The following is a 26,736-nucleotide window of genomic DNA, read 5'->3' as shown; positions in this document are numbered from 1 at the left end:
TAGATGGAAATTTCACATTAAGAATTATATGTCGTGTTTCCTCAGATCAGTTTTAAATCACAAGTTAATTTTATATCTTTTTTTTTTCTTCCTTCTTTTTCATAAAAAGCAATCTTAAGCCTAGCTTTACTTGGCTAGTGGAAGATCCCTTTACATGTCTTTTCGATAACATACAACCACCATATGCTTCCTGCACTATGCACCGTCTTTTGTATACCGGTGGTGCTGGAGCCTCTCTCACCCAGCTTATCTCCACTTTCCTTTTGAGTCTTAGTTAACAATACTTTGTCAGAGGGTAATGCCAGCATTGTATTTAAAGACCAAAAACCTCAAGAGTCACAGAATTTGAGATTTCAGTTGCATAAAAGTTATAATGTAAAGGCACTTGCACAAACTTTTATTGTTCTTTCAAACATATGGATTGCAATTCACCATATACTGAAAATCCTTGGCTCTGGTAATGCAATGTGGTATTTGGTCAATATAACGTAACAGAAAGGAATGAATACATGGTGTGAGTGTGTGTGGGTATGTGTGACTCTTGCCTTTATTTCTCTAATAAACCAATATAGATAATTTTTAATAATGTGTTGTTGATATAGTTAAAGTTTAAACTTGTAATTTCAGATACCCATATAGGAACTGATTCTCAATTATACTCTTGCTGTTTTACACCACTCTGAAAATAGGAATAAATGTGATTTATGTCTACTTCATAGGACCTCAGTTGGTGTGTCTACACATGCATTAATGCACCTTTTCTAAATCACATTAAATTTAGTACCTCCAGTGTGAGGTACCAAATGAATGCACATTAGGCTCTGCTATGTGCAGTAGTACATTTGTATGCTTTTTGGGTGATGCTTAATGCACAGTAGACTATTTTACTGCTCATTAGCATAATGTCACGGATTTTGTGATACTTTAATGTGCAGTAAAATAGTGTATTGCATATTAAAGCACACATGTAGACATGCCCAGTGTAAATGAAAATTTGATCATTAGAATTTTACATTAGTGTTTATATGGTTATGCAGGGATCAGAGGGGAGAGCCTTGGTGCAGAGCACACGCATAAAACAAATCTGTTGTGCTATTTTGATTTCCAAATGTATTGACTGTTTTTAATGAAAAATTCTCATTTTAGCATTGCATTAATGTGATTTTTTTTTTTTTTTTTTGCATTTAATACTTGTGAAATTTAATTGTCTGCTTTTTATTGCAGCCCATTAATCCCTTTAGTTGAGGCAAACCAATAGGCATATTCTGATTCAAGACACTCTGTTGCACTGCAGTTGGTTACCTATTTTCAGTAAATACAACACAGATCATAAAGTGAGAAACCCTAAAGGCAACAGCCAACAGAACTATCTGAAATGATTTCTCTTTTGGAGGAGGGGGGTTGTGCCTTGTCTTCTGTTTGACATATTTTCTGTCTGCTGCTGCACTAGCAATTCCATTGGGCTGATGTACTAATGCAAAGTAAGAAAAGACTGTTCTTCCTTTCTTCCAGGTATAGGTACAGACAAATATAAAGTTGTTTTAGTTCAAGTTTCAGTTAAGAATGGGGGCATAAGCCCTTCATTGCATATACTTTGGTGCTAACTTACATAAGTGCTGTGGAAGTTTTTCAGTTTAGCAGCACAATTCTGACGTAGGTATTGGATTGGGGTTGAATGTTTGCCATCAGTAGTTGACAGATTCCACAGGTACTCGTTTCTGATGATGTGTCAGCACACACAACTCCCCTTTACATTAATGGCTTGGTAAGTATGTAAAGAGGCCCTGTGGATTTAGAGGGACTGCAAAATTGAAGTGCACTGGACAGCGCTGAAGTGATTTCTTTAACAGATGGAATACCCAAGTTATTGGCAGTTGTTAAAACCGTGAAATCTGCTTAAATCTACAGTGAAGACATAATTCTTTGTTTGTGACCATCAAATGTGTTGTCATGGAGATGATTTTGATGCTAAAGTCAGCTGTGTAAGCTGCATTGCATTAACATGCAGGAAAATGAAGATTGGCTGTGGGGACAGAGGGGGATAAACACTTAAGCAAATTATGAAAAATTATAGAAGCAGCAAAGTAAATGAAAAAAACTACAGAAAGTCAAACAGATCTGTCTCCATAAGGTATAAGTGATATTTTGCTATACTGCAGAAGTCCTTGTTCAAGAGATATTTAAGAAGCATAAGTTTTAGAAGTACGAATTGGTATATACAGTAATACACAAAATTAACTTAATTTTTAAAGATTTTTTCTTTATTTTTTTCTATTATAGCAGCCCTTTGTTTTTGGTAGGATTTTCCATTTTCTTTTTAGTTTTTACTTTGTTACTATGCACAGAAGAATGAATGGCATTCTTTCCTTTCTGTAGCCCTCCTTCTAGAGGATTGAAAAAGAAAAGAAAAATGTAAGCTGGGGGGTAGAGGGGATTTCCTAAAATATTAGCATTACTTTGTGAAGACATTGAGAATGTACTGGATCTGACTAGTATACAAGAATATTTTGCTTTATTTTGTTTTGGATAAATCCTTAAATTGTTTTTTTTATTTAACAGAAACTCGCGTCCCTGAAGTACCAAGTTCATTACATGTCCGTCCTCTGGTTACCAGTATAGTAGTAAGCTGGACTCCTCCTGAAAATCAGAATATTGTGGTGAGAGGATACGCTATAGGGTATGGTGTTGGCAGTCCTCATGCACAGACCATCAAAGTGGACTACAAACAGAGATATTACACCATTGAGAACTTAGGTGAGAACAATTCAAGAACATTGTTTCCTAAATTTTAACCTGCTTTGTGTCAGTATTTTTCAAGGCACAGTTTTTTTTTTAAAAAAGATTTAAAATACAGACAGGTCATATTTTAAAAAGAAATTAAAATACAGACAGGTCTCTTTCAAAACTCTTTCAATATGAATGTTCTGTGCTATGGCTCCAAAATTGACTGACATTTATAATACAGGCAGTCCTCGACTTAACAACTTTTCAAGTTACAATGTTTTGCACTTACTTTTATAACTTGACACCCTGTTTCAACTTTCTGACGTCAGTTTTGACTTTACAACACTTGATCTGATGCTGCGTCACCCATCTCCCTGGAGAGCATCTGTCCAAACTTCCTTGGACTCGTTCTTTAAGAAAGCAGCCAAGACTCCTGAGAAGACTCCAGCCAAGAGCCCTTCAAAAAGTCCATCAAAGTCTCCTCAAAGAAGTCCTTCTGAATCAATATGATTGCTATTTACAATATAAATACGTTAATGTAGCTATATTACTCATCTATAATTGATAGAGTACAACACTCTGGGGTATTTTTGGTGAAAACAGGGTATCAAGCCTCAGTTCAGAAACAGGGTATCAGGCCTCAGTTCAGAAACCAATCCGCCATTTATAACATTGTTTCCTATGGGAAAATCGGTTCTGAGTTGCAACGTTTTGGCTTAAGATGTGGTTTTCAGGAACCAGTTGTGTTGTAAGTCTGAGGACTGCCTGTAAGCTCATTTTTGTGTTAAAAAGCTTTTTTTTCCCCCTTGTTGTTTCTTTTTGAAACAGGGATCTAACATTTACAGAGTTGAAGCATTTTTCTGTTTCATTTCGTCTTAACTTCTGTCTGTGGGCATGTCTTGGTGTTTCTTTTGAATTTGTAATAAAACTTTTTGTGTTGAGCAAGTAGCCCTGCCCAGTTTCTGCCACTCTGTCACCAAGAAAATCTGGATTTAACAGCACATGCTTTAATAATAAGCTCTCCAGAATGGACCAAAAAAATCTTTTGTGTAGAGCAAGGTACAGAATAGTCATTCAGTAGCTTGGTTGTAGTATGTAAAGACTTTTGAAGCAATAGGTGATAGACTTGGGAACTGCTTTGGGTTTCAGCATAATCAGACCTAAGATTAACACAGTGAGGTTATAAAACTTTCAGCATGAGCATGTTTTGGTATTCTCCTCAAAGTTATCTTGTCTGGGCTTCTGTTTGAATTGTGGTGTGTATAGATTTCAGGCAGTATAAGAAGACAAACTTTGTACACCAGAAGTAGTTGTCATTGAGGAAACTCGGTTTTAATTTTGCTGATCATTGTATACCCTTATCTCCCTTACAAGTAAGATAGTGAACAAAATGGAGAAAAATTGGAAGTAGGAATAGGAGCCATTAACAGTTTGCAATGATTTATTTGCCCTAAAAATATATATTTGACTTTTTCTTCCATCAGATCCAAGCTCCCACTATGTCATAACTCTGAAAGCTTTCAACAATGTTGGTGAAGGCATCCCACTCTATGAGAGTGCAGTGACCAGGTCACAGACAGGTAAAGCCCAATGGTTGACTTCTTGTTTTCACACAGCTAAAAATCCTTACCCTTTGTTCCAGTAAAATAATGCAACATTACGGGGTTGTCTCCTGTGCTCAGGTATTCTTTGTGTCCTAAACTGATTCACACTGTTGACTCAGTAGTTAACCTAAATCTTTAAGCTGACTAACCAAAGCCATATGCTTATATATGTGATATATATTTGGTTTTAATTTTAGAGTTTACCTTACAGCTATTTACAGATGTTCTCATTTCAGTATGTTGGTTTGCTTAGTGCAGTTTATACATGTGCAGTCCTAAATTCGTGGCCCCAAATCTGATCTTTTACAGATGTCTCAACAAACTGTAATATTTGTTACACCTTTCAAACTGAGACTGTCTATAATGCATACACTCGCTGTATGACATGTTCAAATTTCAATTTGCAGCAACTTTGTAAATGAGCTGCTTATGAACCTCATATTATCTAGGGGTATGGCTACACAAACAAGTTACCAGGAGTTAAGCAAGGGCATTCAGGAGATTGACTACTTTCTGGTGACTGTCTGTGCGCGTGCTCTTATCCCAGGGCAAATGTGAGTGGAAGTGGGAGTGAAAATAGGTAAGCTACCTACCTTGCATTTGTTGTAGGGTAAGAGCATACACACAGGCAGCTAATGCAGAGTAGCAAGCACTCTGTGTAAAGTCATGCCTTGTGATATTTTCTTCATGTAGCCATAGCCTTAGATTTTAAGCCAAGTAAGCTGAGGTGTTGTTAATTTATGGCTCATTCTGCATTCTAGTCTTGTGTAGCATTTTATTTTTTTTATTAAGGTATAGTTGTTTATTTATGAGCTTTGCTGTATGTGTTAATCTTTCTTTTGAAGTTCTGGAATTTTGTTAGATTTCTGGGGAAACTTGCTGTTTGAATTTCCTGAATTAACTTTGTTTTAGATGACACAATTTTTTTGCTCAAAACACTTAAAAAAAAAAAAAAAAAAAAAAAAAAAAAGATAATGGCAGTTCCCCTCCAATCTTGTCTGAACAATGAATTACCTACCTCTAAGAAGTTGAGTTTATCCCTGTTCTTTCTCCCACCACTGTTTTCCAAAGGAGGAATAAACAAGTGTTTTCAGGTAGATAAAGCCAATGGATGAATTTATGTTTCTATTCTGATAATATTTGAGGATTGTTGTATGATGTTCGAACTCCATTGACACTAATATGATTAAGTGGCAAAGTCCATAGCATATTTTTATTTGTAACCCATGCCTTAAGAAGGGAGCAGGATTGAATAACTATTAGTTTTATGTTGCCTATTAACTCTGGCTTTTCTCTCTTTTTTTTCCATTTCTCACCTCTCATTCCATTATATTACCCTGCATTCCCCCTTTTTGTTTTTGTTTACATTAAAATTCCACCTTCCCCGTTTTAATTATAATACACTACTTTTTACCCATCAATTCCTTAGACACTTCTGAAGTTGATGTATTTGTTATTAATGCTCCATACACTCCAGTGCCAGATCCCTCCCCCATGATGCCGCCAGTGGGCGTTCAGGCTTCCATTCTGAGTCATGACACCATAAGGATCACTTGGGCAGACAACTCTCTGCCGAAGAATCAGAAGATCACAGATGCTCGCTACTACACAGTGCGCTGGAAAACCAACATTCCTGCAAACACCAAGTACAAGGTACAGGAGGCTGAACAGCATTAACACAGTTGGTGCAACTTAACGAGCAGTTTTAATGCTCAATTTAGTGTTAATGGAGATTTGAGGGCTGAGGCATTTGCTTAGCAAGCAGTTTAGCTTTGGATCCAATTGTATTTGAGATGAATGGACTCCCTTCACAGCAATACCTCTCAGCAAAGTAATCACTTCGAAGGTTTTTATAGACTTGCTGTAGCTGGACTTTTTAGGGTCTCTTCTTCTGTTGATGTTAATGTTTTATGTGAGTGTGTGGAAGGCAGACATACACAGGATTAATTACCACTGCTAAAACATGGGTGCTAAAAAATTTAGATAGATCTTGCTTTCTTGATTTGGCCTTGATATGATCCGCTTGCATGAAGGACATGCGCTCACCCTTAAGGGAGCTAATAGCTCAGTAATACCATATATGCTGCTAATAGCTTCTTCTCCGATGGTAGTGTAGGGAATCTAAATTAATGGAGTGAGTCATGCACACAGTTTTACCTGGAAGATATTTACCCTGTCTATTCCATGTAAAAGAAAAGAGACAAGCCTTTCTAGCCATACATGGTTGATGGGCAAAATTTTTTATGGAGGTTACTGGATGCAAAATATATGGTATTTCTTGCCTTTATGATATTTCTCGCTTCCCAGATTTTTTTGCTTATACTATACCTAAGGTAATTGATTTCAAGGTTTTGTGGGGTTTTTTGGTACTAACAATTACCTGGAGGCCTGGAAAATGCTGACTGTAAATTTCACATTAGAAATGAGACTCAGAGGAAATGGTTGTTACATTTTCCGGTTAATGGAGCTCCCTTTATGTTCCTTTATGGGGCAAATTCGTTACAAACCAGAAATTTATACTGGTATGAAAAGATATATGTTTTGTGTGTTCCTTCTGTAATGTCAAGTATTATTTATGAACTCAAATTTCTGAATCACATGCACAGGGTGCCTCGGGAGCTACTTATGTAGTGCTGTAGCTTCATTAGTTAAGACCTTAATATAAAGAGAAAATACTGTGCTATGAATTTCTCCCATGATGCTCTATGTTGACGCGGGGGGGGGGGAATTCCATAAATAGTGGCCCAAAAATAATATTAAGTAATGAAATAAAATGGCCCAAAATAATTCAGTACAAAAAGCATTTGCCTTAAAGGCTGTATGCTTTAGACTTGTTCTCGTACCATCATTATCTGGTATCCCACAGTATCTGTTCAACCAGTAAGTTGGGGTTTCTTTCCTGATTCAGCCATATATTGTTTTACTCGGCAGTGGCAACTGCTGCTTTTCTGCACATTGAAATGCAAGCATTTCCTCAGCAGTCCATACATTATGTTGATGCATCTCAGCCAAGTCCCTTGGTAACCTTAACTAGTATATTTTGGTGAAGGTGTTTTGTTGGTAAGCCCATGTGCCTTGCTGTTTAGGTGCTGTCAATCCTAGGGGCACCACTTAGAGAATTTTTATTTAACTAATTACCACTGGGCAACCGAGGTACTGTATTTATTTGATTCCAAGAAGAGGTGTTTTTCCCCATTTAACATGGGGGAAAAAGCTCCTCATCTTGGAATAGAGTACAAGGCAATAAGCGGGGCAACCTGGAGTGAGGATGAAACCTGCTGGCACTGGAGCAAGGGTAAGGTGGTAAGGGAAGAAGAGGATGTGAGTGGGGGAAATGGCTGCGGGGGGGAAGGTAGATGTGAGCCCAAAGCTGTAGCGGGGCAGAAGTAGTACAGGGAAGATGGTGGGGAGGGGGGGAGGGGGGAGGAAAGAGACAGAGAAGTGGGGGCAGCCCAAGGCTGCAGGGAGCCAGGCACAAAGTGAGCTAAGTTGGAGGGGGGACAGGGGAAAAGCTGCCTTCCCCGCCCTTGCCTCCACACCACCTGCCTTTCTACTGCCTGTCCTTTTACTGCCCCCTGCCATGTGCCCCCGCATTGCTTTTTCCCACTGCCTGCCCACTAACTGCCTCCCCCATAGCCTGCCTGCCTCCCTGCCACTTCTTTTCCCACTGCAGCAGTAGGAGGAATTAATTTAAGATGATTCTCCAGTAATTAGATTTGTATATGAAAAGTTATAATAAGTTAATACATTTTCCATGTATAGAATCTAATTTTAGATGGTTATCTTAAATTCAGGGTCATCTTGGATTGAGGTATATTTGGTATTTGAGACTAGCTTGGGGCAGTTTCTTGCTTATGCCCACCAATTCTGACACAGCTGGATACATTATGAGCCCAGAATTTCCTTGTTCTGGTTTCTGGTCGGTAAGATTTGGACATAGCCTTCTATTTAGACTGTGGTAAAGAGTTTATCAGGATTCAAAAATAGAATTAGAAAGGCATCAATAATGCCAATTTACAGTTATAATTAGGCTCGGCAGAATTCTTTTAAAAATAATTTTGATGGATAATATCAATATTTTTCAGCATTTATTTCAATTTTTATCTATTTGATTTTTCAGGATTGCACAAAATTAGGGATGTGGGGGGCAGGCAATTTATGAATGACAAACTATAGGACTGCCTCCAGCTGAGTGGTAAAACTGCCGTCAGTTCCTGCTCTGCTCACCCTTAACTCCCTTGTCCACTTTGTCACTTCCTCTTCCTTTGTTCCCAGTCCCCTGGGGCTTCTGGGTGTTGTAGTCCAATCTACAGTTAATACAGTTCCCCATCAGCCATTGTTTTTCTTACATTCTCTTTCTATAAATCTTGATTATTAACGATGGAAATATTTTTTTCATCAGGCTGTAAGTCTGAGGTGAAATCAATATTTAATAACATGTACCAATAAAAATCAAATCCTGACAAGCCTAGTTGGATAATGGTGTGTATGGTGGGGGGTGGGGTATTCTGATATTATAAAAGCCTTTGTCTGTCTGTCTGTCCGTAACACTTTATTTGCACTCTGATTCGCTGGCAGCCAGTCACAGTGTAAAGAAGCATTGGGACAGTTGGCAACACGCTGCCATGATGGTGGGGACACAGGGGATGGAGCCAGGGGTAAGGCCAATGCACATCCCTGGAGGAGATGGCAGTGGAGAGGACGGAATGGGTGCGGGTGACGATGATGGAGCGGGGGGAAAGGCCACCGGCGCTGGCCTCAGCCCACCCCTCCCACCTTGTGTTGTCACTGCTTGCAGGGCCAACCCAGCGGCAGTGGGGGGAGGAGCGGGCCTGACTTGGGGAGAGGGCAGGGGGTGGGTGCAGGTGCGCTGTGGCAGTGGGGGAAGGGGAGGAATGGGCCCAGGCCCGATGTGGGTGGCGGTGGGCCCAATGCTGGGTGGTGGGGAGCAGCAGGCCCGGCCCAATACAGCAGCAGCTGGGGAAGGGGAGGAGCAGGCCTCCTCCCCCACTTGGGCCTGTGCCTACTCTTTTCCCCCCCCGCATTGGCCCTGAGCCTGCTCCTTCTGTCCCCATGCCACCAGCCTGGCTTCTCCCCACCCTTGGGCCCGGTCTTCCCCTGCATTGGGTCCAAGCCCACTCCTCCCCTCCCTCTGCCGCTGTGGCGGGGAGTGGGGAACAGGCGCAGCCCCAAGCAGCAGGAGGGAAGGAGGGAACGGGCCCCGGTGTGAGGGCACAGAGCTCCGTCCCTGCCCTCCCCCGCCCCCCCCAGTCATTCTTGATGGGCAGGTGGCTAGTATTGTTTATAAACTGCCATGTTTTAGGTCATAAGTCAATGATTGACTCTTGGGGTTAGGAGGAAACTTTTCAAGATGTAGGTAGGTTATCACCTCATTGCTCAGGACAGAGTTTCTTTGTAGACTAATCTGTAACTTGTGATATTTCTACCTTGCATCAGATAACCCCAGCAGATCACAGATGCATTCCTGAGTGGCACATCTTGTGTAAAGCTGATGAAAGCTCACTCTTGAACAGTTGTTTTCTTGTTAGCTTAAGACTTGTTCATCCTTTGCGGGCAAAATGACGGAATCCAGCAGGGTTGGGGGAGAGAGAGATGGGAAAGAAACATTGGGGGGCCAGAGAGGAAAGAGGGGTTACGTAAATGTCATAGATTTCATAGATGTTTAAGGTCAGAAGGGACATCAGTAGATTATCGAGCCCGACCCCCTGCCCTGGGCAGGAAAGAGCACTGGGGTCAAATGACCCCAGCTAGGTGCTTGTCTAGTCTCATCTTAAAGACCTCCAAGGTAGGGGAGATCACCACCTGCCTTGGAAGCCCGTTCTACATTTTGGCAACCCTCACCGTAAAGACATTTTTCCTAATGTCTAATCTAAATCTGCTCTCTGTCAGTTTATGGCTGTTGTTCCTAGTAACCCCCAAGGGGCACCCTGGTAAACAGAATATCCCCCGTTCCTTGCTGCTTGTTTCCCACCCCTCCAATGAATTTGTAGACAGCCACAAGATCCCCTCTCAGCCTTCTTTTGCAGAGGCTGAAGAGATTCAGGTCCCTCAATCTCTCCTCGCAGGATCTTACCTGCAGGCCCTTAACCATATGAGTAGGCCTTCTCTGGACCCTCTCAAGGTTTTCCACATCCCTCTTGAAGTGCGGTGCCCAAAACTGAACACAGTTCTCCAGCTGCAGCCTTACCAATGCCACATCAAGGGGAAATATCACCTCCTTAGACCTGTTCATGATGCTCTTTCTAATGCGTGATAGAGTGCTGTTAGCTTTACTTATAACTTTGTCACATTGACAACTCACGTTCATTTTGGAGTCGACTATGACTCTGAGATCCCTTTCTGTTGCTGTGCTGGTTAGGAAGTCACCTCCCAGCCTGTAGGTGTGTTGATGATTCTTTCTCCCTAGATGCAGCACTTTGCACTTACCTTTGTTAAACTGCATCCTATTCTGTTCTGCCCACGTTCCCAACCTGTCCAAATCCTCCTGAATCCACTCCCTGCCCTCCAATGTGCTTACCTTGCCCCATAATTTGGTGTCATGCATGAATTTGGCCAGAGTGCTCTCCATGCCCTCATCCCGGTCACTGATGAAGATATTGAACAGGTGACTTATAAACCCGATCTTTGCCTTGAGCAATCTGCTGCAGCAGGGGCAGGAAAGCGATGAGGACTGGGTACAAGAGGTTTTTGGCTTTCCTGGCCACTCATTTCTTCAGTGCCTTTGCTGTGCATTGCTGTTCAAAGGCCAGTGCTCTGTTCTGCATTGATGACCTCCAGGATGGACAGTCACGAGCGATTTGCTCCCATGACTTTGGGTCAATGCCAGAACGTTTTCAGGACACCTTTAGGGACATCCTTGTGCCGCTTCTTTGGTGCACTGCAAGAGTGTACTACATTTGACAGTTAGTCGTAGAAGATTTTCTTCAGCAGGAGGGTGTCAGGCATTCTTGAAAGGTGACCAGCCCATCTTAGCTGTGACAGTTTGAGTAGAGTGTGAATACTGGGGACTGTTTATGCAGATAAAACAACACTTGAGTTCTAGGCTGGAATAACTTGTCACTTATCACAAAGCAACATTTCTTAAAACTAGGTTGATCTTTATATTCATTTTACAAATCTAAGATATCAGGGTTTTTATGTTATATTGCCCTGTGTCTGTATTCTTCCTCACCTTCATACCAATCTTTGTGAAGCCTAACTAGTTCAATGAAAATAACATCTTTGCATTTTTCTGGACCTACATACACAATACTTTGTATGACTTTTAGTTTAATTTGGCAAACCTAATTTCCTGGCTGTTTATTAGGGTACTTTAATAGCAGCTAATTATATGCTTTACATCATAGCTTAGAATATTCTTGGCTTAACAATACTTTACTTTTTTTTACATAGACAGCATTCTCATATTGTTTTCAAGGACATGAATTTATAGATAATCTTTCTTTTAGAAAAAGGAAGAGCTACCTATAAGTATAATTTTGTGAAGAATGTAAGTCTTAATTAATAAAAACTTACATATATCCTTATCCATTTTAGAAGTTATCGACCACTTCTCTCTGTTAGGATAAGGGATAGGTCCAAATAAGGGATAAGATGTACTACATTTTTTTATTTATGCACCAGTTATCATTTGTTCATCTTCAAGACACAGCAAATACCAGAAAATTTGGCCTAGAGGCAGCGAACAGTGCTTAGATGACAAATATAAATCATATTTCTGATTACCTGTGCTAGAAGCCACATGTAATTTAGGATTGCTTTCCAACACATAATCCTTCTTTTCGAAAATCGGTGTAAACCTTCATTGTCCTGGCATCTCTAAGCACTTAAACTTTCCAGTGTTTTTGAACTCTAGATAGGTTTCAGCTTAGCTTTCTCACAAGAATCTGGAAGAACACTCAAGTTGGAAAATAGACTTTTACTTTTGGCTCCTTTTTATCATTTTTTTCTGAAATTAGGGAGACATTTAATGAAATGGTGTAAATTAAATGCCACCAGTAAACAGCTAGAAGTCTTGCTGCATAACAAGTGTGCCCTAGACCTTGTACTGTTGTTTTTAAATATATAATTAGCTATTGTTGAAAGCTCTTACTGATTGCAGAAGGGATTTCTAGTTTTGGGTAGTGTAAATGTTCCATTAATACTTGATTCATGAATTTGCACAACAGGGCAAAGAAAATGAGAGAATTAATGGCTGTGGTTATCAAAATGTTATTGGAGCAATGTAATAATGCTGCTTTTAAACACTTACCTTAGACAAGCGCATGTTTGAGAGCCTGTGATAGCTCTTGTCCAGTTCAGAAGTTCCTGATGCTTTTCTTTTCTTTTAGACTGCAAACACGACCACTTTGAGCTATTTAGTGACTGGATTAAAACCTAACACCTTGTATGAATTCTCTGTGATGGTGACTAAAGGTCGAAGATCAAGCACTTGGAGTATGACAGCACATGGAACCACCTTTGAATTAGGTATTGTGTTATAGTAGTGTAAGAGTGATTGTTGTAGCCATGATGGTCCAGAAATTATGCAAGTGGCGAGGATTTGTTTGGGTGATATCTCTTAAAGTGAGACAGGCTTTCGAATGCAAGGCATTCATCCGCAGGATCGCATCTGACGGAGAACGTCTTGCATTTGAAAGCTTGTCTAGCTTGATTCCAGTTAACCAGTTGGTCCAATAAAAGATATCACCCTGAGAAATCCATGCCTCTTGTATTCTGTTATGACATTCTGGAAAAGCTGACCATCCTGATAAAATGAATCTAGTATGACCTATCCTAGTGCTAATTCTGTGTATAGATTTAAAATACTTATGATGGTGATTTACTTGCTGCTGTTTTGGATTTTATTTTCTTTTTTGGAGAGTAGAAAACTGATTTTAAATTCAACAAAGGAGAGATCACATGCAGCAGAGAACTTTCATCAAATTACAGAAAATAGATGGCTTAAACAATATACCACAGATGAGAAAGAGACATATGTTAGAAACAGCTGAGAAATCATATCTTAATTGCAACTACTAAGAAATAGCTTAGCTATTAATAATTAAAATTTTGTCAAATTCATTAATTATAGAACAGAAAGAAATAAGACAAACTATGTCAAGAACTCGCCATAGAAATTTAGACATCAAAATCAGCTTTAAATTCACCTTCTCCTTTATGAATTGCCTACACAGCTTTGAACACTCCAGGAGCTGTGCGCTGTGCTGGTAGGATCATAATTGCTGGGAGTACCTCTTGTCTAACGAATATTAGGCTGTCCCTCTCCCACTGTTACTTTTCACTGACAGGATTGGTCAAAGAGTAGGCAGTTTTTGTTTTCTCTACTTCAGCTTGGATTTTTCTTTATTTTAGCTTAAATTTAGCATGCTTATTAGATTTACTTTGTTTTATTTTTTTTAATGGCCCCTGGAAATAGGTCAGTTTCCAAATAGCCAATTTAAAAATATTGCTTTAAAAAGAGGTTAAAAGTTCTCTTTCTCCCTGACCACAGTCATTAGGGACTTGTGTGGGGAGTGTGGTCAGCTCTCGTGAATTTCATAACTTGTGACATTTGGTGTTTTATCTTAAACCCCAAGTCTTGGAGGTAAATAGGTGAGACTCTCAGTTTTCTTTTCAAACAAGAAGTAAAATCTGGTTGAAGGAGAACAAACTTTAAAACATGACATCAGTGCACACTAAAGGTTTGAAACCTAAAAGGCAGATAGAGTTCCACAAGTTTCTTTTTGTCTTCCTTTCTTTCTGTCTTCCTTCTCATGATTTTGAGCAGCTGGCTTGTGCTACGTAGGACTTATCCTTCAACTAATATTGAACAAAGGTGTGGCATAGTGTAGCTTGAGTGTAGCATGGGAATTGGAAATCTCCTGAGTTCTAGTCTTCCCTTTGTCACTGATTTTTCTCACTGTAGCCCGGAAATGTGCATTGTTTAACTCTGTTCCTCCACTTGATCGGGCCTCACTTTCACCATCCATGGTTGCTAAGTGTTATTTTCCATGGGGATGTTAATAGTATCCCAACTCAGGGGATGATGGGAGGTTTAATTCCCAGCAGGTCATATATGTAAAGCACTTTAAACATGAAAAGCACTGGGTAAGCACAAAACATTACTATTAGAGTATTAAGTAACCATGGCAGATGTAGTTTGCTAAAAGTTCCATAATAGAAATGTGTCATGGTTTTAATAGTGGTAGAGTTCCAAGAAATAGCTGGTCATTGCATGGGTAAAGACATCAGCACCCTGCATTTATATGCCATTAAACTGAGCCCCAGCTGGGTATTCTAGTTCATGATGAGATTCCAGTTCTAGCATTTCACTGTTTTCTTGGGCTGGCTTGTGTCACTTCCTCATTTTCTGCAGAAGGGGCTAATGGGGAGGAGAGCTGTCTCTTAAATAAAAGGAAACAGCAACTGTGTGTCCATCAAATGTTTCCAGAACTCAACTAAATTTCTCTCAACCAAAGCTTCACTTCTGCAAAGATAATCCCTCAGATTTTTATCTTTTTTAAGATGCATTCTGTTTATATAGCCATGATTCACAGCATCTGTTGCTGGAAGTGCTTTAGAAACAGATAGCTTCTTATGGAAAGGAAATATTGAATGCCATATGGTATTTGCCAGGGTAATGGAGTAAATCGCTAAAACCAGCATCCTGGGGTGGTAGATTTACTTTCAGATTATATATGCTGGGTTTCTGTTACCTGGTTACGCTCATTCTTCTGTAGAAAAGCACATTTTAAAAGATGATTATGAGTAAGTTTATATGCATCCAATAGTGTCTGGTTTTTTGTTTATTTGCAGTTCCTACCTCTCCGCCAAAGGATGTGACTGTAGTAAGCAAAGAAGGAAAACCTCGGACCATAATTGTGAACTGGCAACCTCCATCTGAAGCGAATGGCAAAATTACAGGTGCTGTTTTTTTGTGTGCTTTCTGGAATGATCCTTTCTTTCTTCTGATATGCAGAGTTGTGGAGGGCAGAAGGAGAACATACCTAGCGAACAGCAGCCTAGATGCTTTATTTAATGTTTATATGGATATGTATCACAATCACTTTACCAATCCCAAACTCATCCTCATGGGATGTCTAGACCTTCATCCCATTTGTTTATCTTCTCATGCAGCTCAAATCAACTGCTTATTTTTACATCTACTGGAAATATGTTCAGTTTAAAAAATAAAGACAACACTCGCATTTTGAGTTCACTGCCACTCTACTCCTTGGCATTCCTGGGCTTGCATTGCAGTAAAAACTCTCCCTAAAAGAGAGGTCTAAAGAATTGAAAATGAACACTGAAGAGCTGTCATTTTACACGCATCGTCCTCACCATCTTACATAAGCCTAATAACACACTTTCAGAAACACAAATCTACAGTTAGACAAGCCCATATATATATAAATATATCTATCTGGATATAAAAAAAAATCCCCCTTGTGCAGGCATGGACTCAAATCCAGTGTGTCCAGCCACTGGAGGAGCCTCTTTGTTCAAGGCTAGTGTGCATGTGTGTGGGAAATATGCACACTCTGGGTCCTGTGGAAGAGGAACCCTTTGGGGCTGCTCAGTGTCCAGCTTCTCCCAACAGATTGGTTTGTTTAGCACTGATACTGTAGATACGCACAGTTCTGCCTGCCTTCATTTTCCTCTTATCTTTGTTAACTGCAGGCTTCAGGGCTCTGTGTAGAGTGTCTTGCTTAGTATCAACATTACTTTTACTCTGTGCCTTTGGTTAAAAGTTGTTTTTATATTAAATTCTCCTTAATTTTGCCTTTTTTAGAGAGACCAAATCTATTCTTAGAAAATTTTCCACCCTAGTTCTTCATACTATTTAGTTAGTGCTTGGTGTTGAGGGTTTGGTTCTTCATTATAGATAACTGTGAAGACAAAGCTGCATTCATGCAGTGCATGTTATACATCGGAAAAATAAGGAGACATGCAAATTGTTTCAGAAAACTTTTGGAATGAAGAGGAAGAGGTGGTGGTGGTAGAAATTGTAACTAATTTATTTTAGTAACTTTTAAAAAATGCTTTGTAAAAAAATAATGTTCTGATTTATGTTGTGACTGATAACACTTGCTGCTCACCATGGAAGGAACTAGTTGTTTATTGGGTTGGAAAGGTGAGACTTCCCCGTTTTACTGTTGGTACAAGTCTCCATTTTCTAACCTTTCTACTCGGTGAATGTTAAATTGGCAAGCCAGAAGACATTACATCTATCTTAGTCTGAAAATTGCTTAACCCAGGCTTCTCTACTTGCAAATTATGCAGACAACCCAAGTTCATGCCAATCAAAACTATCTGTTACACCCCCTGAAGATGTATAGAGAAACACCTTCAGATATATAATTGGCCAAATTTGAAAATTTGCTTTCCCAAGCACAAAAAAGTATTTGACCATTCTTACCCTAATGATGAACATAATGGAAAAACTAGCTCGCTTTCTCAGCTGGGTTAAACAGAATTTTGCAAGACTCAGCTTTTTTACTGTTGTTTAAATATGCAATAGCGGTGGCCAAATGTTTTAAAAAAATCCTTCTCTCAACTTTTTGCAGTCCCACTGTAAGAAGGGGTCTGATATAATGATGCAGGTCTACGAAGCATTAGAATTCCCTTTGTGTCGGATGGATATGAAATCCACTGTTTTTATTGGAACACGTGATTGGACTGCCCTCTGGTGGTATTAGGGGAAACAGTGTAGAACAGTTGTTTCTTAACTAAGTACCATCAGTTCTGCATATTGAATGCTGCATGGAGTCCAGTGGAAAAGAGAACAATACTTTGTAGAGATGAAGTCAACACGTTATCATAACACACGTATAAATAGGCATTTCTTAACTTTTGTGTACTTACTTTTGCAACCTTCCTTGTTCATGTCATAGAATCAGAAAGTTAGGGCTGGCAGGGACCTCAGGAGGTCACATCTAGTTCAACCCCTTGCTCAAAGCAGGGCCATTCCCAACTAGATCATCCCAGCCAAATCTTTGTATAGCTGAGTTTTGAAAACCTCCAAGGATGTAGCTTCTACCACCTCTTTGGGTAACCTGTTTCAGTGTTTTAGTACTTTCCTAGTGAGAAAATTCTTCCTAATATCTAACCTAAACTTCTCTTGCTGCAACTTGAGACAGTTGCTCCTTGTTCTGTCATGCATTTTTATGTGTGTATAAAATACTGTAAAGTGCCAGTCCTGGGTTCTAGATGTCTTTCCTGCACAATACATTGAAAACACCAACCAATTAATACAGACAAATATAAACTCACTTGAATTACCTTAGTCCGTGGGAGAAATTGTCGCTTTACATACTACCCCTTGCACAGACTAGGTCATTGATGTGTTGTTTTGTGGCTAGACCAGGAAGTAAGTAACAAGATTGCATCTACCTGCATGCAGCCCTTTGTTCACTTCAAGGTGCCAAATGATGTAGGAAGTCCACACAGGGAAGAAAAACGTCAACTTAATTTCTTCTCACTTGTTCAATTATGTAGGTGAACTAGACTACCAATGAACTTGCCCTATACTTGTGTTAATAAGTGTGGGCTTTTTAAAGCCATTTGCTATCTGACAATACTTGTACTATATCTTGCTTTCCAACATGTAGGTCATTCAATAAAAGATTGCACAGGTGTAATTTTCCTATTGCTTTTTGTGTGATATGCAAAGATTGTTTCAATTCATGTTTTTAATTTTCTTTTAGTAATAAACAGGTAGCACCAAAATTAGTTCTTGCATGAGAAAGTACTTAGGATGTTGTTGTTTAATTGCAAGGTTATAATTTTTCTCTAAAATGTTAATGGTTGAGGTAGAACATCCTTATAACAGTTTTCAAATTATTATATTACATTGCTCTCCTGTGGTTCGAAAGGAAGATAGAAAAAATGGGATTTTCCCCTAACTGAGTGTAGACTATGTGAAGAAGGGGCATTGCTTTTTCTAAACACATTTTGTAATATTGTAAAAAATTCTGGTGGGATGTGTATCTACTACTTGCATACAGTCATACAGTCTGAAACAATAAAGTCAAAGATTTCTGAAAATCTTAGTGACTTAGGAGTACAACTCACTGAAAGTTAATAGGACTTTTGTGCTCTGATTTGAAGTCTATTGAAAATCCTACCCTGTAATGCAAAACCTTTTTCTTTTTGGTTCCTTTGAACAGGATACATCATTTACTACAGCACAGATGTGAATGCTGAGATACATGATTGGGTCATTGAACCTGTTGTGGGAAACAGATTGACTCACCAGATCCAAGAATTAACCCTTGATACACCATATTATTTCAAAATCCAGGCACGCAACTCCAAAGGCATGGGACCCATGTCAGAGGCAGTCCAGTTCAGAACACCCAAAGGTAAAGTCTGGTGTTTCTGCATGTGTTCTCCAACTTACTCTTTACTGGCAGCATGAATTCTGAATTCAACCTCAAGGGAGGTGTAAAGGAAAACAGACTCTGCCTAGGAAAACATGTTTGCTATTCCATTTTTGGGCTGTTCTTGCATGTAATGAACGTACAAGCCAGTTTGTGCTCAGATGTTTGTGGAGCCTTATTTTTAAATTACTGATTGACTCATAGGTCTTCCAGCTGTTAATGCATACAGTCCGTGCCTTAGGTGTGCCTTGGAAAACTGATTTCTTAAGATTTTGGGTCCAGTGTGTTGCATCCGTCTGTGGTGTAACAGTTCAACCAATAGGATTTGCAGTTGGTGGCCTGTGAACAATTGCATGTTAATGTGATGGATGATATAACGTTGAACTAGCATGACACAGCTGCCTCTTTAATCAAGAGGTGCTTGTTCATGGGTAGCTGATGAAATGGCAGGAGTAAAAAGCGCATGGAAAATATCATGCACCAAGTAAGAAATGGAGAGAAAATTGTTGTCTAAGGGAGGTTATTAACATAGATATTTTATCGTGTGAGAGGGAGAAACAAATTGACAAAAAGTTATGCCCAGATTTAGTATCTCTTGGCATTATTTCCATGTTAGTGTCTGTTTAAAAAAGGGAGCTTGAATCTCTCTAGTGTATTTCTTCTTTGTGAAACTTTGAATTCTATCTGTCACTTCTTCAGATCTGGTGATCTCTCTTGTTCTTTTTTCCTCCCCTCTGCTTGTCCTGGTAGCTGAATCCTCAGATAAAATGCCTAATGATCAAGGTAAACGAATGGACATCCTTTCTCTTTCATTCCTTCCTTTTTTTTTTTTGTGCATGTTTTTCTTTTCCACACACAGTTGCACTTGCTAAATGAAACATATACCAGCTGCTCTAAATATAAATGAGCAATATCTCATGGCGCTTTTAATAGCCAAGGAACTGGAAATTCTATTTGTGGTTTTTGTGTCAAGAATATAAAGTGATCTCTGTAGTCAGATGTCACATGAAAGGACAAGTGGGTTATGCTGGAGCTGAATCATTCTGTCAGAATGAATTTGGATTAAGTCACATTCAAGTTCGTGTCTGACCAGTGGACACTGGATCGCAGTTTAGAGAGGTGGAAGATCAAAAACAGTTAGCTAATTAACACAAGTGCTGTTGTGAGCTCTACATCTATAATCATTTTTACAGTAAAGGGAAAATACCCCTGGTCTCATTCAACTTTCTGCTTGAGAGATTCTGCCTGTCAGCTCATTTAGAGCTGTCTTCCTTAAAGAACACAATTACTTTAGCTCCCCAAAGCCTAAGGTTTAAAGGTCCTCTGTTGACAAATGGTAACTTGGAGCTTGCTTTGTGAAGACAAGTTATATCATGAATGTCCAAGGCAGTTTTCATTCTCTTTAAGATAGGTTTAACAGTCCTATATGAGGAGGGAAAATGAGCCTAAAAGGGATAAGCTCTTGCAGGGACTCTTGCAGTCTGTTTAGCTAAAAGATTCAGCCTGCCTTAAAGTGGCTTAGAATGCATTCTGCAATATTTAGACCTACTTTTTTTAATCCAGTATTGAGAAGTTGGTTATAAACATGGTTAATTTTGCCTGTTTGATATCAAACAGCGCCATCAGGGAACGCATCCTTATTGAGCCTTTGCTTCCAAATACACTGGATGTGATATAGCATCACCTACCAGGCTACAGCAGGGGAAACAGAATTGCCATTTGTTCTTCCCACCATCTTCTGACAGACTAAAGCCTCAGGTTTTATGTAAACGATGCTGCGTTCTCTCTTTCATACTGCTGTGCTAGCCAGCATTATACACATGATGAGCCTCCATGTCCAACATACAACATGAGCATCTTTTCTCATAGTAACGTTTTGGCCAATGCCCTTAAATGCATACACCTCTGAATTTGTAGAAGCTAGTATTAAAATCAAGAGGCTTCTGTTATAGAATTGCTGTAAGAATAAGAGGGATTTGAAGAGGTTATTGGTGAGAGCATTTGGTGAAAAAAGGAAAGGAAAACCTAGGCTGAAGAATGGAAAACTTGACAACAGGACCTGTTGGAAAAGACTTCCTCAGGATGAGGACAGAGAACCGGAGAAAGGAGGCAATACACCTCTACTGTCCCACAGTGAATTAAATCTCTGGCCTCTGCATTTTTGCTGGTTTGTCTTAGCTACATGCAGTGGATATGTTTTCAAGGAATATGTTTTTAAAAACCTCTCCCCCATAATGTTTTTCTTCATGTACATAGTCATTACCTTGTTCCCCACCTTCTTTTCCCGTGTAGTACAAGTGTCAGCATGCGGTAAAACTGGTTCTTTGTTGAAGCTGTCACTGTGCAAACATTTGTTTTGGTCCAATACAAAAGAAAAGTAAAGGGGAGATGTCTATAATGTACAAGACAGCTAGCTTAAAATAGCACAAGGTAAAAGTGTTTTTTCTAGCTCTGGCATACTTGTTGGGCATCCCCAAGATTGATGGACTAAAAATGGATATACTCAAATGTTGGCAAGCCTTTTAATGAGTGCAAAGAGATTTTATTTTAACCGGTCCTCTGTAGAGGAAAATAGAAGATCTCAGTGCACAATTTCTAGTACAGCTCCCTGCAGATGAATTGGTACACTCTCTAAACCAAAAGATAGGGCAGGACCAAATGTTGGTTTTAGGGTGTTTATTGTATTGAAAATAGGCAGTTTTTATACCTCTGGTTGCAATGATGATCCCTTTAGGGGGGAAGGGGAGAAGCTGGTTGCTTATAATTTTTTGTGCAGTGAGACCAGTTTTTCTTTTAATTACACAAGTGTGAAATGGCCATACTGGGATAATCAGGCTCATTACCATTCAGATAGAGCTGTTGTCAGGATAATATTAGACATGAACAAAACTCCCGAGAATTTAGAAGACAGTCTATTGATCCCTCATTCTAGGAATTAGATATTTGCCAGCAACAAACTCATCAAAGTCATTACTGGAAATAGGCCTAAATTAATAGATTTTAAGGCCAGAAAGGGCCATTATGATAGTTTAGTCTGGCCCCATGCATAGTGTGACCATAGAATTTTACCTAGCAATTTGTCCATTAAGTCCTTAGCTTCTGATTTTGAGCTTCAGAAAGTTATCTGGTTTTTATTTAAAGACTTCAGGTGATGAAAAATTCATCCTGCCTCAACATAAATTCACAGTTTAACCACTGGTCTATTACTGGTAAAATGTCTACTTTATTTCTAGTCTGAATTTGTCTAGTTCGGGTTTGCATTCATCCAAACTCATTATGTCTTTGTTTAAGAGCCCTCTCATACCGGCAGTCTGCTCTGTATGCAGTTGCTTGCGACTGTGATCAAGTCACTTCTTACCCTTCTCTGCAATAAGATGAATACATTGCATTTCTTCAGTCTGCCATTTTTAGACCTCTGGTCATTCTTTTTTGAACCCTTAGCCTTTTTAAAGTGTGGATGCCAAAACTTGGACATGGTATCATAGTAATGAAGTAACATTTTCAAAAGCACCGATACAATTAGATAAGCCAAGTCCAGTATTCAAAAGTGACTAAACGAGCCTGTGTTTCATTGGCTTTTGCCTATTATCTCACAAAAGCCACAGGCAGGCATAAATTTGAAGCGCTTCAAATTTCACTCCAATTTGGAGTGTTTCAAATTCAGTGTGTTCCAGACAATGGACAGACCTGCACCCCCTGCCAGAGCACTTCAGTGTTGCTGAACTGGCACCAGTCTGCTTCCCCATGAGGGATGCTTTGGGATTTGCTCAGTCCTGTGGTTCTGTCCCCCTCCTCCCTCCAGGTGTGCAAGAGCAGAGCAGACAGCCAGTGAGCACTCTCTCCATGCACTTGGCCTTCTGTCTCCTGGTCCCGGGGCTGGAGAGAATGATTCCTTGCATGCCTTGGGCTCCAGAGACTGCTGAGGATGGCTGAGCACATAAGCAAGCCTTCGTTGGCTTATCCTCCCTGTTTCTTCTTCTCTCTTTCTCCCTCTCCAACCCTCTCTCCCCTGTGGGAACACTTTGAACGCTGGAGGACCAAGTAGTCCATATGTCCAGAAGTTTCAGGAAGTTCCTCAAAAAGTAGTGCTTTAGTTACGTTCCGCATTTTTGGTGGATCGTATTGAAGTGCTTCAACCGTTTTTGAAATGCATATATGCTCACTGTTAGAAGCGTGTCATATATTACATCTCTCCAGGATCTTTGCCAGCCGTGATTATATATTTTCTTCAAGGTCAGTTTTAAAGACGGTAAATAGCGCTGGGCCAAAAACAGTTCCCTGCAGGGTCTCAGTAGAAATACCTCTTGGATAATGATTCTCCATTTATGGTTTTTATGCCTATTATTTAACCAGTGTTTAATATGTGCCACACTTTTTTGTACAGGGATAGTGTCCTTTAGTGTACTTTTTGTAGTGACTTTATAGAAGTTTGCGTGTGACATTTTTTATGATCTCCATTCTCTGCAGGCTTTGTAAGTTTATCAAAAACCTTTATCAGGTTGTTTGACAAGATTTATTTTCCAACACTTATTTAAAACAACACTGATCGGAATGAATTATGCTCCCACTGTTTTTCATTCTTTACTGTTTGTGCCCAATATCAGTCTTCCTGTAATTTGACCCACCTGAGATATCTGATTGTTATTAGACTAAAGTTATGCAGGGCATCCTGTGATCTTTATTTCTTGGCTCTCTGAAGCTTCCTCAGTATTTCAGGGTATCATAAGCACCAGCTTCAGTAGTTCAGTTTATTCCACTGGCCAATTCCTTCAAAACTCCTCAGCACAAATTGCCCTACAAAAATTAAAAATGTGTCATTTTTGCATTTGCTATTTATCATTTTGGCTAAGGCCTCTCTACACATGCAGGTAAAGGTGCAATGGGACCTAACATGCAATCCACACAATAGCGCGTCCTGCCATACCGCACATTTGTGGCAGGACGTGTGATTGTGGGATGATCATTCGATGCCATCATACCTTATCACCGATGCAGCAGGACTGGTTCCCACAGCTGCAAGCCCTACTTTGGCGGAGCTCGCTGCAGTGGTAGTGATCCCCCACTGTGAGCCCTGCAGTGATGTGGGTTTATACCTGCCAGCCTTATTCCCCCATCCTAGCACAGACTTCCCAAAGAAGGACCCACCTGCCACCTAAGCAGTGTTACAGGCAGATTGGGGTGTTAGCACCAACATGTAGCTGGGTGTGTTGGGGAAGGATCCACAAAGGCCTGAGAGTTATCCTTGGAAGCTCATGAATGCTGTGATGGTAGGGCAGACAGAGTGTCCCACAGACATGGGTGGGGCTTGCCAGCACACTCAGCAGCAGACCTGGAGGTGGATCAGAAGCAGTTCTGGTCCATTTCCAGGTCTGCCAGGGAGTGTTCTCCCCCCGCTCCCCCCCCAGCTCAGTGACTGGTTTCTCCTGGGTCTGGGGTGGCACCTGGGGTCCCCCCGCGGCCGATCTCCATACTTCCGGTCCATTTACAGGTTTGCTGCTGAGCACATGGGGCCCCCGCCCCCCCGTGCTCCTGTGGGACACTCTATCTGCCCCAGCATCACAGCGTTCATGAGCCACTCGTGGTACCTCGAGGTATGTAGGAAAAACTTTTAAAGTTGTGACTGTGGGCGAGCTGCTGATTCTCCGAATTGGCGTCGAATCTTCAGATTAGAGTTTGGCCAAATTGAATTGGGGACTTTAATCCGAATCAACAAATCGAATCACTCTCCCCGATTCGGGCCAAATCCAAATCGAATACAGTCCGTTTCACACACCCCAATATTTTCTGTCCACATAGCTTTAATCGGCTCCGTGCTTTTACAGACCTGATTTTGCAGAGCTTTTTTTATTTTGTGGTTTATGGATGGCAGTTTTCCTACAGAATTTTTAGACAGGCATCTTTCCCTGGATATTTACAGAGTGCCTGTAAATTTACAGGCATTTGGCAACCTGCTGTGCTGTAATGTACCAATGCAATTCGGGGGGTTTCTTTATTCTTTGCGCACATAACAAATTCCGTCTTTTTGTCCTTAGCTCTGCTGACTATAGCTAGATTCATACCTTTGGGTTCTTTTATCAATTATCTGAATTGTTTAACCACTAATTTATTGTTCTTGCTAAAAGTTTTTCCATTTGTTAATTTTATATATGTGTGTCAGCGTGTGTTATTTCTACTTATCCAAAATGTTTTTTTTACCTGAAAAGTCTTCTTTTCATGAATGTGTGCTTTGAGGTTTTATGAAGCACTTATTTTTCATAGTTCCGGTTCTTCATAGATATAAAAATATAAACTGTAAAGTAAGAAGTGAAGGAATTTTTAGATACGAGTCATACTGTTCTAGTATTACCATATACTTGGCATCCAGTGCTTCTTTGGATTGGCACTAACTTTGGCATTCAAAGCGTTTTTGTTTCACCACAGTTTTAATAACCCAACAGGGAAAAAATGGACCTGTGTGTCGTCTTTGCTGGGGGACATTCTGCCAGCTCAGTTCGTGGGACTGACATTAGAGTAAAACCTGGGACTCCATGTGTCTTGCTGCTGCAGCAGATTGCCTAAATTTGATCTGAGTTATATAATGGGAAGTGTTTGATAGAATAAAAGAGAGCTTTACTCAGATTGTTAGGTCACTTCTTATATTCAGCACTCATGAACAAGCCAGTGATGGTTAAAATTCTGGAAGTGAACATGTTGTTTGCCTTCAGTTAGCAATGAACCAGCTGGCAAATATACGTACAGCCATTGAAATCCCTTAAGCATGCTATACTCTATACAAAAGTACTCTGTCCGGAACAACGATGTGTCTTTTTGATGTGTTGCCTATGAAAAACAGGTCACAAACTGTTGAACGTAGTCGTGCAGCCTTCAATAAAGGTTTTGGTATTTTTTGGATATTGCAGTTTCTCTGTGGGGGGAGGAGGTGAGGACAAAATAAAACGATATGGGGAATTTGATAGCAATTGTGCATGGCTGTTAAGAATTTTATTATTCTGTTGAAGATGCATTTCCATTGGGTATATTTCTAATCTTGCATGTAATTAGGGCTTGGGATAAGGAATTTGTTTTATAATCCACTGATCACTAATGATAAACTCCAAATGCAATTGTATAAGAAGCTGCTTGCTTACGTCAGTCTGCTTGTTATCACAGTTGCAACCTTCTCTTTTATTGCATTTTAAAAAAATCAATAAAGAAAAGACCCAACTAACTGGGAGAAAATGGTAATATAAGTAGCCATCTGTTTCTGTGGAGTTTAAACCTGCCTGTTTGAAACATACTTGCTGGAATATATTTGCTGTCCATAACTATGTGGGGGCGAGGGGGGGAACTTGTTCAAAATAGGTCCAGGTTTCAAGTTTTGAAAGTAAGTAGTTAGGACATGGACAATATGCATCTCATGACTAATAATTATTAATGTGGTTCCCCACCTCCTCCCCCAGCTTCAGGAACTGGAGGTAAAGGAAGTCGGCCAGTGGATCTAGGACCAGACTACAAACCACCAATGAGTGGTAAGAGCCTGCATAAAAACATGTCGATTGAGATCTGTGAGGCTGAAATAGGACATACCTTGGGATTACAGTTGGAGGTTTCTCTTAAAGATTAACTGTAGTTCATAGGTTGGTGACATCTCCAATAATTGCATTTTTCTCCGTTCAGAAACCATTTGAAGTTAAGCAGTTCTCAAGTAAGACAGGAAACAAAGTTGACGCAATACTATGTTAAGAGTCATTCTCCATTATGTTAAACATGCTAACAAATATCCTTAGGCACCATATTTTAGTTGTCACGAAGCCTTTTTTACAACCTAACTTAACCAGATTAGCATCTGGTATTTTGAGACCCTTGCTCTGTGGTAACACTGGTTTAGATCTAAATAAATTTTATTTTTTCAGCGGAAAATGATTTTTGTATGTTATCAATAAAGTAGGAAGTACAGGGAATACCTTATGCCCTGTAGTTCCAGCAGGGTCCAGGCTCCACGTGTGTTAGCTTTCATGGACAGTGTTGTTTCTTGAGCAAGGTCT

The 26,736-nt window shown here is 39.9% G+C and overlaps 1 protein-coding gene across 3 annotated transcripts in view; it reads left to right on the top strand.

The window, feature by feature from the left end:
• The window catches only part of NEO1 (neogenin 1), a 389,148-nt gene that overhangs the window by 335,243 nt on the left and 27,169 nt on the right, over positions 1 to 26,736 (top strand). For 2 of the 3 annotated variants that reach the window (XM_090029933.1, XM_090029931.1), the window contains exons 15-21: positions 2,560 to 2,754; positions 4,209 to 4,304; positions 5,758 to 5,981; positions 12,680 to 12,818; positions 15,147 to 15,254; positions 18,500 to 18,694; positions 26,152 to 26,220. In XM_090029933.1, the coding sequence (XP_089886059.1) occupies positions 2,560 to 2,754; positions 4,209 to 4,304; positions 5,758 to 5,981; positions 12,680 to 12,818; positions 15,147 to 15,254; positions 18,500 to 18,694; positions 26,152 to 26,220 (1,026 nt within the window). The remainder of the gene's footprint in view (positions 1 to 2,559; positions 2,755 to 4,208; positions 4,305 to 5,757; positions 5,982 to 12,679; positions 12,819 to 15,146; positions 15,255 to 18,499; positions 18,695 to 26,151; positions 26,221 to 26,736) is intronic. The other variant, XM_090029932.1, reaches the window with a different exon arrangement.

The sequence above is a fragment of the Crocodylus siamensis genome, chromosome 15 (assembly GCF_052110815.1).
Source record: "Crocodylus siamensis isolate JL-2025a chromosome 15, ASM5211081v1, whole genome shotgun sequence".
NCBI classification, from domain to species: Eukaryota; Metazoa; Chordata; order Crocodylia; family Crocodylidae; genus Crocodylus; species Crocodylus siamensis.
The sequence above is the reverse complement of the archived record's forward strand: the minus strand, read 5'-3'. Positions and strand labels throughout refer to the sequence as shown.